Source organism: Bufo gargarizans, chromosome 3 (assembly GCF_014858855.1).
Source record: "Bufo gargarizans isolate SCDJY-AF-19 chromosome 3, ASM1485885v1, whole genome shotgun sequence".
Lineage (NCBI taxonomy): Eukaryota > Metazoa > Chordata > Amphibia > Anura > Bufonidae > Bufo > Bufo gargarizans.
Window position 1 is genome coordinate 71,656,991 of NC_058082.1, and position 10,435 is coordinate 71,667,425.

The 10,435-nt window shown below is 42.1% G+C and overlaps 1 protein-coding gene across 1 annotated transcript in view; it reads left to right on the forward strand.

Moving 5' to 3' along the window:
- The window catches only part of LOC122933202 (coiled-coil domain-containing protein 169-like), a 53,581-nt gene extending 44,245 nt beyond the window's left edge, over positions 1 to 9,336 (forward strand). The window contains exons 7-8 of the mRNA XM_044288045.1: positions 3,266 to 3,342; positions 8,893 to 9,336. Of these exons, the coding sequence (XP_044143980.1) occupies positions 3,266 to 3,342; positions 8,893 to 8,980 (165 nt within the window). The 3' untranslated portion in view covers positions 8,981 to 9,336. The remainder of the gene's footprint in view (positions 1 to 3,265; positions 3,343 to 8,892) is intronic.
- The last annotated feature ends 1,099 nt before the right edge of the window (positions 9,337 to 10,435 follow it).

Genomic DNA, 10,435 nt, shown 5'->3' on the forward strand with positions numbered 1-10,435 from the left:
GTTATAACCATATTCTGACCCCTATAACTTTTTTGTAGTTATGTGTACGGGGCTGTGTGAGGGCTCATTTTTTTGCGGGACGAGCTGTTTTTTTCAGTGATACCAATTTGAAGTGTGTGCTACTTTTTGATCACTTAAAAAAAAAAAAAAATATTGGGTAGTTGAAGTGACAAAAAATGGCAAATTGGTTTTTATTTTTTTTTTCCCGTTATGCCATTTGCCGTATGCCATTAATATTGTTAGATTTTAATAGTATGGGTATTTTCGCACACGGCAATGCCCATGATGTTTATTTTTTTTTTATTGTTTAAGTATTTTTATTTTAAGGAAATTTGATTTGAACTTTTCCTTTTTTTTTTACTTATTTTTTATATTTGCAAAAACTTCTTTTACTTCTTTTTTTATTTTTATTTTTTACTTTTTTTTAAGTCACCTTGGGTGGCAATAACTGCCAATCATTAGATTGCCTATTGTGTTCATTGATGTCGATATAGACACCATTGATCACTTCATTTGTACTATACCATTACATGTGCCCGCGGGTCTCTGCTATTTAAAACAGCAGAAACCCGGCGGCTATGGCGCCTGCTGCACGTGCGAGCGGGCGCCATGTTTGGGGACCGGACTTCTGCCGTACACGGTTAAGGACAACCACCATACATGTATAGCAGAAGTCAAGGGTTTAAACATGGCAAATGATCAGAAGCTGAGTGGGCACCATAGAAACCTGGTTTGTGCTGGGTAAGATAGAGGGGTAAACCCCTTATTAAAATAGGTTAGTTACACATAGACAGGCAGTGGCTGGGGCAGAGAGAGAGCAGAGGGTCGCTGAGAAGCCTGCCTCTGTACTTACAGTGTCATATTGGGTGTTCAGTAGGCCCATTCTCTTGAAGCTCAGTTAGAGTGTTGCTAAGGGGACAATTTAGGGGCAGGCAACAGCCTTAGTGGTTTCCGAGTCTCTCAATGAGGGCACAGTGTCAGCCAGTGGCAAGAGGCAATAATAACATAGTCTCTTTGAAAAGCCACAGTTCACCCTCCCTCTGACTTGCGTTGCACCCAGCACCATAATCAGCAATGAAGATGGTTACATCTGCAGTTATCACCATGGCTGTCTCTCCACATAAGAGCGGTACCGCACAATCTCCCGCAGGCCATGAGATTCCTCTTCCTTGGCTGCCTGGTCTTATTACAAGCCCGGACTCCTCTACAGACCAAGGCTGTTTGGATCCTGGAAAAGTGTAACGTAAAGATGGATGCCTCTCCCCTAGCCTCTGGTGCTTCTTTAGTGAAGCAGAAAGCAGTCTAGCTCACAGATCAGAATAAAACTTCCATCAACCCCTTTTTACATCAACAACATTTGATGTAAAAGCTTTGTCAGTCACTACTCTCCCTCAGCCTTTATTGGCTTTGCTATGTATTTTTGGCTACTGATCATTTATTTATTCTCTATATTACTGTATTGTTCTTCACTACGTAATGCACATAGGGCTGGCACCCTGTTCAGCACTTTGATTCTAAAGATTTGAGTTTTATAGTGTGCCTAAACTTCTACATAAACTTTTTTTTAAAGGCTATGTACACCTTCATAGTTAATAGTTTTTTTATGATTGCGTTTTACTCATTTTGGGCTAAAAATCATTTTTTCAGTTGGACTTTTTTATAAATATTCAGCCGTTCTGTTTGTCTAGCTATGTGAATCCTACTTTCACTTTTTTCGCCAGTCATCTAATAACCTTCGTCTCTAAATTACTAAAAGGTCATAAACACTTATTTAAGCCATGTTCTTATGAGTAAGATCAGAATTAAGCTATAATGAGTGTTGAAGAGGTCTGAAATAAGGAGCCATCAGCTGAGCTGCCTGATGGGAACAGATTGAAAACAGACAGCATGCTACTAGAGAATCTCAAGACTTTACAGAGAAAGGGGCTACATTTTCTTTTGTAAAGACCAATTGAAAAAAAGATTTTTAGCTCAAAATCAGTACAATGCAGTAAAAAAAAAAAATTGCCCCAAACGTGTACATAAACTTTAAACCTATTTTATATCTGATAAAAAGCATATTTCTAATATACTTGACATTTTGATTAGTTTTCTTCGTGAAGTTCAGGTGCCGATCATGCTTTTGAATCCGTACACTCCAATCACCGCTGACATATCAGTGGTGTATGGATTCCACAGCGGTTGCTGTACAGGCCAGAGCACACATCGCTGCTCCTACCTGTACCAGGTCTGCTCTGTAAATGCTCTGTATAACACATGACTAGTGTGCTGTGCCAGGTTGTAGTGCAGCGAGCGCAGGCAGGAGCAGAGATGTCCTATGCAGAGGTCCTTCCTGCCTCTGCTCTGCTAAAAGCCTGTAACGACGTGGTAGGCTTTTAGCAGCGTGGAGGCAAAAGCTCACATAGCAGATGGCTGTTCCCCGCTGCGCTTGCTTCACTAAAGCCTGGCATAGCACATCGGTGATGTGCTTTTCAGAGCTTTTAGAGAGCGGAGATGGTACAGACAGGAGCATTGATGTGTGGCCTGTGCATCGCTTACTATGCCCCACAGAGAAATCTATAGACCACTTACCGCTGAGGTGTACACTCCGTCACAAGGGAATCCGTCACCAGTGAACTCCCTATCCAGCATAGACACATGATTAAAATGCTGCTTTTCTTTTGTTAATCTGATGTAACGTTCCCGAGTTATGATCATTTTTCATAATATGAAAATTAAGCCTTTGGTGCAATGGGGCGTCACCATTGCTCTTGTTGCACACGGGCTCCAATCCTTTCTGTGGCCAGCCCTTTTCTTACTGCTTTACCACTGCCTGGCCCCAACAATCAATGCAGCTAGGAAGGGAGTGGCCACAGAAAGAAGCAGAGCTTGGGTGCAACAAGAGCAATGGTGACACCCTCATTGCACCTAAGGCCTAATTTGCATATGGAGAAAAAGTATCATAACGTGGGACCAGAGCGTTCCATCAACAAAAGAAAAACTGTGTTTTAATCAGCTGAACCACAGCTATGTGTCTATACAAATAGTTTAATAGGGAGGTCACCGTGACAGATTCCCTTTAACTGCCCCACAGGCTAAAATTAGGAGCAGGAATCGGAGCTTGTCATTTTTTTAATTCAAATCTTTGCAGAAAGTTGGCCATGAATTCTCTTGGATAAAGCATTGCTTCTGGAAATGTACTGCCGCTGAAGGATCCGCGTTGAGCTTTGCAAGTCAGGCCTCAGTGGAGCTCACAGTAATCGTGTCTCTTCAATCTTAATTGCAGACCTCTGCCGCACAAGAAGCCGTCAAGAAACCGACAACCGATCCAGCACATGTCACGAGGGAAAAGCAAGCGCATAAGTAAGGATAGTTCTAACATCTGATTATTTTTTTTGAAGGCCGGATGTCAGGTCCTATGACAATATTTGGTAAAAAATTGCGATATCTTATTAGGCAGGTATATTTTATTAAGCGAGATACCTTTTGCCCCCGGACATACTATGCTATACATCACAGCTCTCAGCGCAGCTGCATTCTTCATATATAAGAAGAAGACACATACTAAGAGTAACATAGGAGGCGGCAAAGCAAATCTTCCCTTGTTAATAGTATTCATTTTTCCACCTCACTGTCCCCACATTTTTTGGCATAGAAAAAAATCAACTTCAGTCTCCCTGTATTTTTAGGCTTGAATAAGCAGATGTATCTCTGACTCTTAGGCCTCGATTACATTTCCATTTTTCACTGACCTGCGCTGTCCACATTTTCTGCGGACAGCACATGTACCCATTGATTTAAATGTGTCTGTTCACATTTCAGTATTTATTTACTGACCGCGGGTCAGTAAAAAATCACGGGGACATACACTACTTTGATCCGTGATGCAGACCAAACACGCCCATGTGTCCGTGTTGCGTCCCCACACCCTAAGGTCCCCACACCCTGAAGACTAATAAGAGATTCTTTGGAAATTCATTTTCAGCTGAGCAAGGTCGGTGAATTACAGATGAGACACTGATGGTAAAAACAGATGCACGGATCCTTCACGGACATCTTCACGGATGAAACACGTGTGCTTTTTTCACAGACATGACACTGGCACGGAAATGTGAACAAGGCCTTAGGGTGCATTTACACAACCATAAGTGTTTTTGTGCTCCACAAAAAAAGGATGCGACATGTTCTTCGCTTGCACCATGATGCGTCTTGCCAGTATCCATGGGTTGCAGACAGCAAAACACTTACGGTCATGTGAATGCCCCCTTAATCTGGCCATACACATTAGACAAATGTTGGCCAAGCCCAGTGTTTTCAGCAGGACTGGCCAGTCATCAAATATGTACGGGGCCCTCCTGACTCTCCCCGGAAGATACATGCAGGGGGGGGAAATAATGATTGGAACATTAGATTTTACTTGCCTGATCCTTTGGTTCTCAGGAGGCACCTCTGGCAGCGGCTTTCTCCAAGTGTGCATTTGTATGAGGAGGTTGGGACAGATACCTGTCAACTGAACGAGTGCTTGCCGGACAGCTATTCATTGTGTGCTGTATGGCCGGCCTTACACAGCAGCAATAAACTATCCTCAGGGCACAGCCATGTGAAGGGCCCACTATGCCGCCCATCATTCACCATGATTAAAAGTGGTTTTCCATGACTTAAGGGAAAATTATCGAGAAGGAAATGTACCTTTCCGACAGTCGGCTGCTTGTTCAGTGAAGGAGACCTCTGTATTTACATGCAGCAATCTCCTTCACAGTATGAGTACAAGGGATCGCATATGGCATCCCTTCTCCTCATACAGAATTATGGCTGATTGCTGTTTAGACCATAATTGGTGGTGTCTGCATGAACAATAGGATCACCCTATGAACAAGCGTTTCACTCGTTCATCGCCTGATCGGCGGCACATTTACACGGCCAGATGATCAGGAATGACCATTCACAGGAAATGTTGCTCCCGATAATCTGGGTTATTATTGGTGCGTCTAAATGCACCCTATTACAGAAGATATATCCTTAAAGGGGCTGTCCTGGCTTTTACTATTCATGACCTATCCTCAGCATAGGTCATCAGTATCAGATCTGCGGGGGTCAGACATCCCCTGCCGATCAGCTGTATAAGGAGACGGGGTGTGCAGTGTCCACGTGCCGTCACCCGTCTCTCTTCCTGTTCACCGCTGCTGTCTATGGCAAAGACCAAAGCCCGCAGCAGCAGACAGGAAGAGAGAAGGGAGACGGCGCCCCGTCTCTTTATACAGCTAATCGGCAGACGTGCTAATAGGTCATCAATAGTAAAAGCCCGGACAACCTCTTTAAAGGTTATGGACAACTTTGGGGCCATTTTTTTTCAGTTATTGCAGTGTACTCATTTTGAGCTAAAATCATTTTTTCAATTGGTCTTTATTAAAAATGTAGAGCCCCTTGACATTCTCTAGTAGCAGTCTCTGTATTTTTACTGTTTCCCGTCAGGCAACTCAGCTGACGGCTCCTTATCTCTGATCTCTGACCTTATTAAAGCTCAATCCTTATCTTATTGATAAGAATGTGACTTAAATGTTTATGACCTTTTAGTCATTTAGAGAACAGGTTTATTAGACGAATGACACAAAGTGAAAGTCAGATTCACACAGATAAACAGTTAGCCCTTTGTGAATATTTTTAATAAAGGCCAATTGAATAACTGATTTTTAGCCCAAAATGACTAAAATACAATCATAAAAAAACTTGTGTACATAGCCTTTAAGTTAGGTCATTGATATTAGATCAGTGGGGGCCAACTCAGATGACTGCAGAGCAGGCTGCGCAGCGGCACCAGGAACAGCTCCATACACTGTGTAGTGGCCATGCCTGGTAACTGCAGCTCTCACTTTATTCACTTGTATGGGACTGAGCTACTACTCTAGATGAAAATACACTAAGGTACACTAACCGCAGCAAATATAGCAATAACATTTTATATTTTTTCGCCATTCTAGGAAATCTCTACATTGAAGGCCATGTCCTAGTACACTACCTACTGTATTTTCACAAATATCTCATATGCAATAGCCTTTGTGAGTTGAATCGGTATATTATAAAATAATCCACCTTTCCTACGTGGCCAGAGATTGACTTTAGATAAAGGAGAACAAGCAGCAGACAATTGCATGAGCGGTTGTCGGGGCTCAGCGGCCATGTTGCCATGATTCCTATGAACTGAACATTTTTGGACCACATTATTATCAGCAGGACGAGCGTTCAAATAAGAGCCACAAATCGCTTATAAGAAGCTAAATTTCTTACACGTCTTTTGTCGTTTAATCCCGCATTTAAAAGTAAAGCCTCTGTGCAGATCTCAGCTCAGAAATGATTGAGCGGATTAGAGGAACAGGGGGCCATAGAAGTGAGCAGCACAGGGAGGAAGCAGAAGAGGATGGAATGGTATAAACAGGACACATACATAGTGACCGGTGAGCATTGTGCGACAAAACGCCAATATCGTTGAGCACTTTTGAATGGGGAAATATGTCCTGATCTGGGCACCTATGGAAGTGTATGGGGTTAAAACTGTACCTCTGTACGCCTCCCATTTCTGATGCAGTCCAGAACATAAAAATGTGCCATATTGCGAGGGTAAAATCCCTATATATTAGCATAGAAACAAAGTAGTATCGCTCACCTGAGCTAACGGGGACTGCAGGGTGGGCTCTGCACAGCAGTGGGGGTGCCATCAGGCGCCATTATTACCAATAGCAGAACGAAATGTGCATCAACTGAACGTGCGCCCACGATCCGAATAGTTCCGTAAGCGGTACCAGTCTGAAGAAGGCCGGATTGTGGCCGAAACGTCACGCATATATGATTTACCGCATTTCCTTTTAAATACAACTCAGCAAATCGCATAAACTGGAGTTTATATTTTTCTTGTTTCTACGGGGTGGGAACCCGACTTCGAGTAGCGTATCTACAAAAGAGTTTTCTCTTCAACACCACTCTGGGAGCGTCAGGTCCTGCTGCCATTGAGGAGAGAATATCCCCACTCCTGCGAGTGGATGATGTTTTTTGTTTTGTTTTTAACCCCCTGAAAGGCCCTTTTTCACAGTGTACACGTTTTTAACGGGCGTTGGACGGGTACACTGCTTTCTAAACGACCATTAAGAACAGACCCATTGATTTTGGTGGGGCCCTATTTTTTGACTGTTAAAAAAACAGCCATGTGAATATCCCCGTAGACTTTGGTTCTAAACAAAATGGCGGTGTGACAGTTGTGTTTCATGTTCGTGTTAATGTTTGTTTTTTCTTTTGTTGATCCGAGGCTTCTTTCCCAAATTATGATACTTTTGCTTAATATTCAAATTATTTAGTGCAAGGAGGGCGCCACCATTGCTCTTGTTGCAACCAATCTCCACTTCTTTCTGTGCCCAGCCCCTCCCTCGCTGCTTTGATTGACAGAGCCAGGCAGTGGCAAAGCAGTGAGGGAGCAGCTGGTCACAGAAAGGAGTGAAGCATGGGTGCAATGGTGACGCTCTCCTTGCCCTGAAGGTCTAGTTTGCAAATTAAGAAAAAGTATAACTCTGGAACGTAGACTTAGATGGACAAAAGAAATCAGGTGAACCACCGCTATGGGTCTATGCAAACAGTTAGGGAGGTCCCTGGTGACGGACTCCCTTTAATACCAGAATGCTGGGCTTTTTACATATTTTCCTTGTATATATTAACACAGCAGGTGCCAATAGCCGGCTCTCATCAGCATGGACAACATGTCACCATTCAGCCATGGAACGCTGCATATGGGATTCCACTTTAATTTTTCTGATATTTTACAGTTTGTTAGAATTCCTTGTTGGGCAGTGTCAGGAGTTCAGAGATAAGACAGAGCAGCTCCCCGATGGATTCAGTGTGAAGCAGAGAGTCTGCAAATGTGCTGAAACTGAAAGCTGTAGAAAAACTGCTGAAATAAAGCCCAAGTGAAAAAAATCTTTTATTTTATTTTTTTTTTAGCCCAAAATGACTGCAATAATAAAAAATAAATTGGCTCCAAAGATGTCCATAGTCTTTAAAGGGGTTGTCCAGAACATTTAAAAATAGCAAATCATGGCAAATGTAGAGAATATGCTCAAATAACAAAATACACTGAGAAATACTCACCCAGAAATACTGCTGCTGTTTTGGGGGTCCCAGCAGTCTCTTACAGTGATGACCAGCATGACCACTAGAGCGGCGACACTGGAGCAACACCAAATTTTCCACAGCAATATTTATCTTGTTATTTTAGCATATCCTCTGCAGTCAGTGCGATTTTTCAATGTCTGAGGCTCCGCCGCTAAGTATACTTTGGATGATTTACAAGTTTCTTAGTGTTGAGCTAAGATTACAAGGTTCAGGTTATCTAAGAATCCCATTATGTATTCCGCTACCACGGACCATAATGGAATTCCAGCATAGACTTTTATCATGACAGAATGCCTTTTATAGGCTTCCGGGGTGCATGGCGTCATAGAATTCCGTTATGGTCCGTGGTAGTGGAATCTATAACGGGATTCTTAGATAACCCGAACCCGAAACTTGTATGCCGAACTTGAAAACACAAGTTCACTCAACACTATTCAGCACGTTACATCTTTTTGCATTACACTGTTAGGGCTCATGCACACGGCCGTGCCGTTTTTTGCGGTCCGCAAATTGCAGATCCGCAAAAAACAGATGCCGACCGTGTGCCTTCCGCAATTTGCCGGAACAGGAGGCCCATTATAGAGATGCCTATTCTTGTCCGCAAAACGGACAAGAATAGGACATGTCTCATAATTTTTGCGAACCCATTGAAATGAATGGTTCCGTATATGGACCGTATACGGAATCAAAATACAGTCCGTATATGGAACGCAAAATACTGTCCTATGCATGAGCCCTAATACTTTTTATTTTCTGCAGAGGTGTGCATAATGCTTCCACCAAGAAACAGACAACAAGTAAAAAGAAAGATGCTACACGGAAGACTACAAAGCAGTCAATCTCCTAAAATGAGACATTAGGCTGTTGACAATCATGCGCTAAAAATGTACTTTGCGTGGGATTTAAACCCATGCCATTGAAAATACACAGAAGACAGCCAGAAGATAGGACAGAAATGTACTGAAGATCTCGTAGCCGGTCCACAAAAATCTGACAAACACATGAAAGATTTACTTCTTGTAGGCTGGGAGTGCAGCGTCCGCCTCCCCTAGCATTTCTATGTGATCGGTTTAGCTTCTCGGCTATTCTGGGTCTCATTCTGGGGACTGGTACGTATGTATGTTCAGTTTCCAAGGCAATGTAAGGGGTTTATCGGGCTGCATCCATGACTCCGTAATAAACCGCTACGCCTTTATGAGTCATGCTTTCAGCTCCAGTCAATTTTGTATAAATTGTCATTTTAATAATATTGTTATGTTTGTTAATATTCTAATAAAACATTTTGCTAGTCTTTGTCTTTTATGATCATTGTGACATGTAATTAATGGACTATTATTTAGTTTATAATTGACTTTCATTAGACTCTGGGTTTCTCTTTTTCTTTAGAAATAAAGTTTAATACATTTGCTCAAACAAAATGACTACTGCATTTCCCACGGGAGTTGAAGGGGTTATCCCATGATTAATGTAAAAAAATGACAATCAGACATCATACAGCACATGACAACCTCTTTCTAACAAAGCTAGAACCAGTCCTGTATCTCACATGGATCCAGTGATCTCCCCATGCATTGCTCTGCTAGATTTATATCAAGCTGACAGCTCAGGGGGAGGGTCTTTTCTGCAGCAGCTCCGGGGGCGTGTCTCAGCTCTCCCTATCACAGCTCCGGGGGCGTGTCTCAGCTCTCCCTATCACAGCTCCGGGGGCGTGTCTCAGCTCTCCCTATCACAGCTCAGGAGGCATGTCTCGGCTCTCCCTATCACAGCTCAGGAGGCAGTTGAAGGATGAAATTGAGCATGTGCGGCCATCTCAGTGAGCCAGACAAGAAATAAGAAACAGAACAAACAGCAGGTGGCGCTATACAGATACATTTTACTGAATAACTCAGTGGCTATGGAAAATTTTTAATTGCAAATAAAGGGGATGGGCACTCTTATATCTGGACCACAGAGTAAGCAAGATGACAGAGATTTCTTTAGCAGAGATTTAATTATGACAATATAGGGGTTACCATACAAGGAATAGTATTATCCCAAACACATTAATATCTTATTAAAATATCATTCATAAAATATTCATAAAATATTAAAATAACTGTAAATGAATCCACTGATATATAGGAATAAGAATTAAATGATCATACATATAATATATAATGATTCAGATCGTATTTAGACTGCAATATTCAATATATTTGATTGATTGGAGCAGTGGCAATGACTAATCAGAAATTCCAAAGGATCAAATATAATGTGAATATAAAAATTGTGACTAGTGTATCAAATGAATAAAACTAAATTT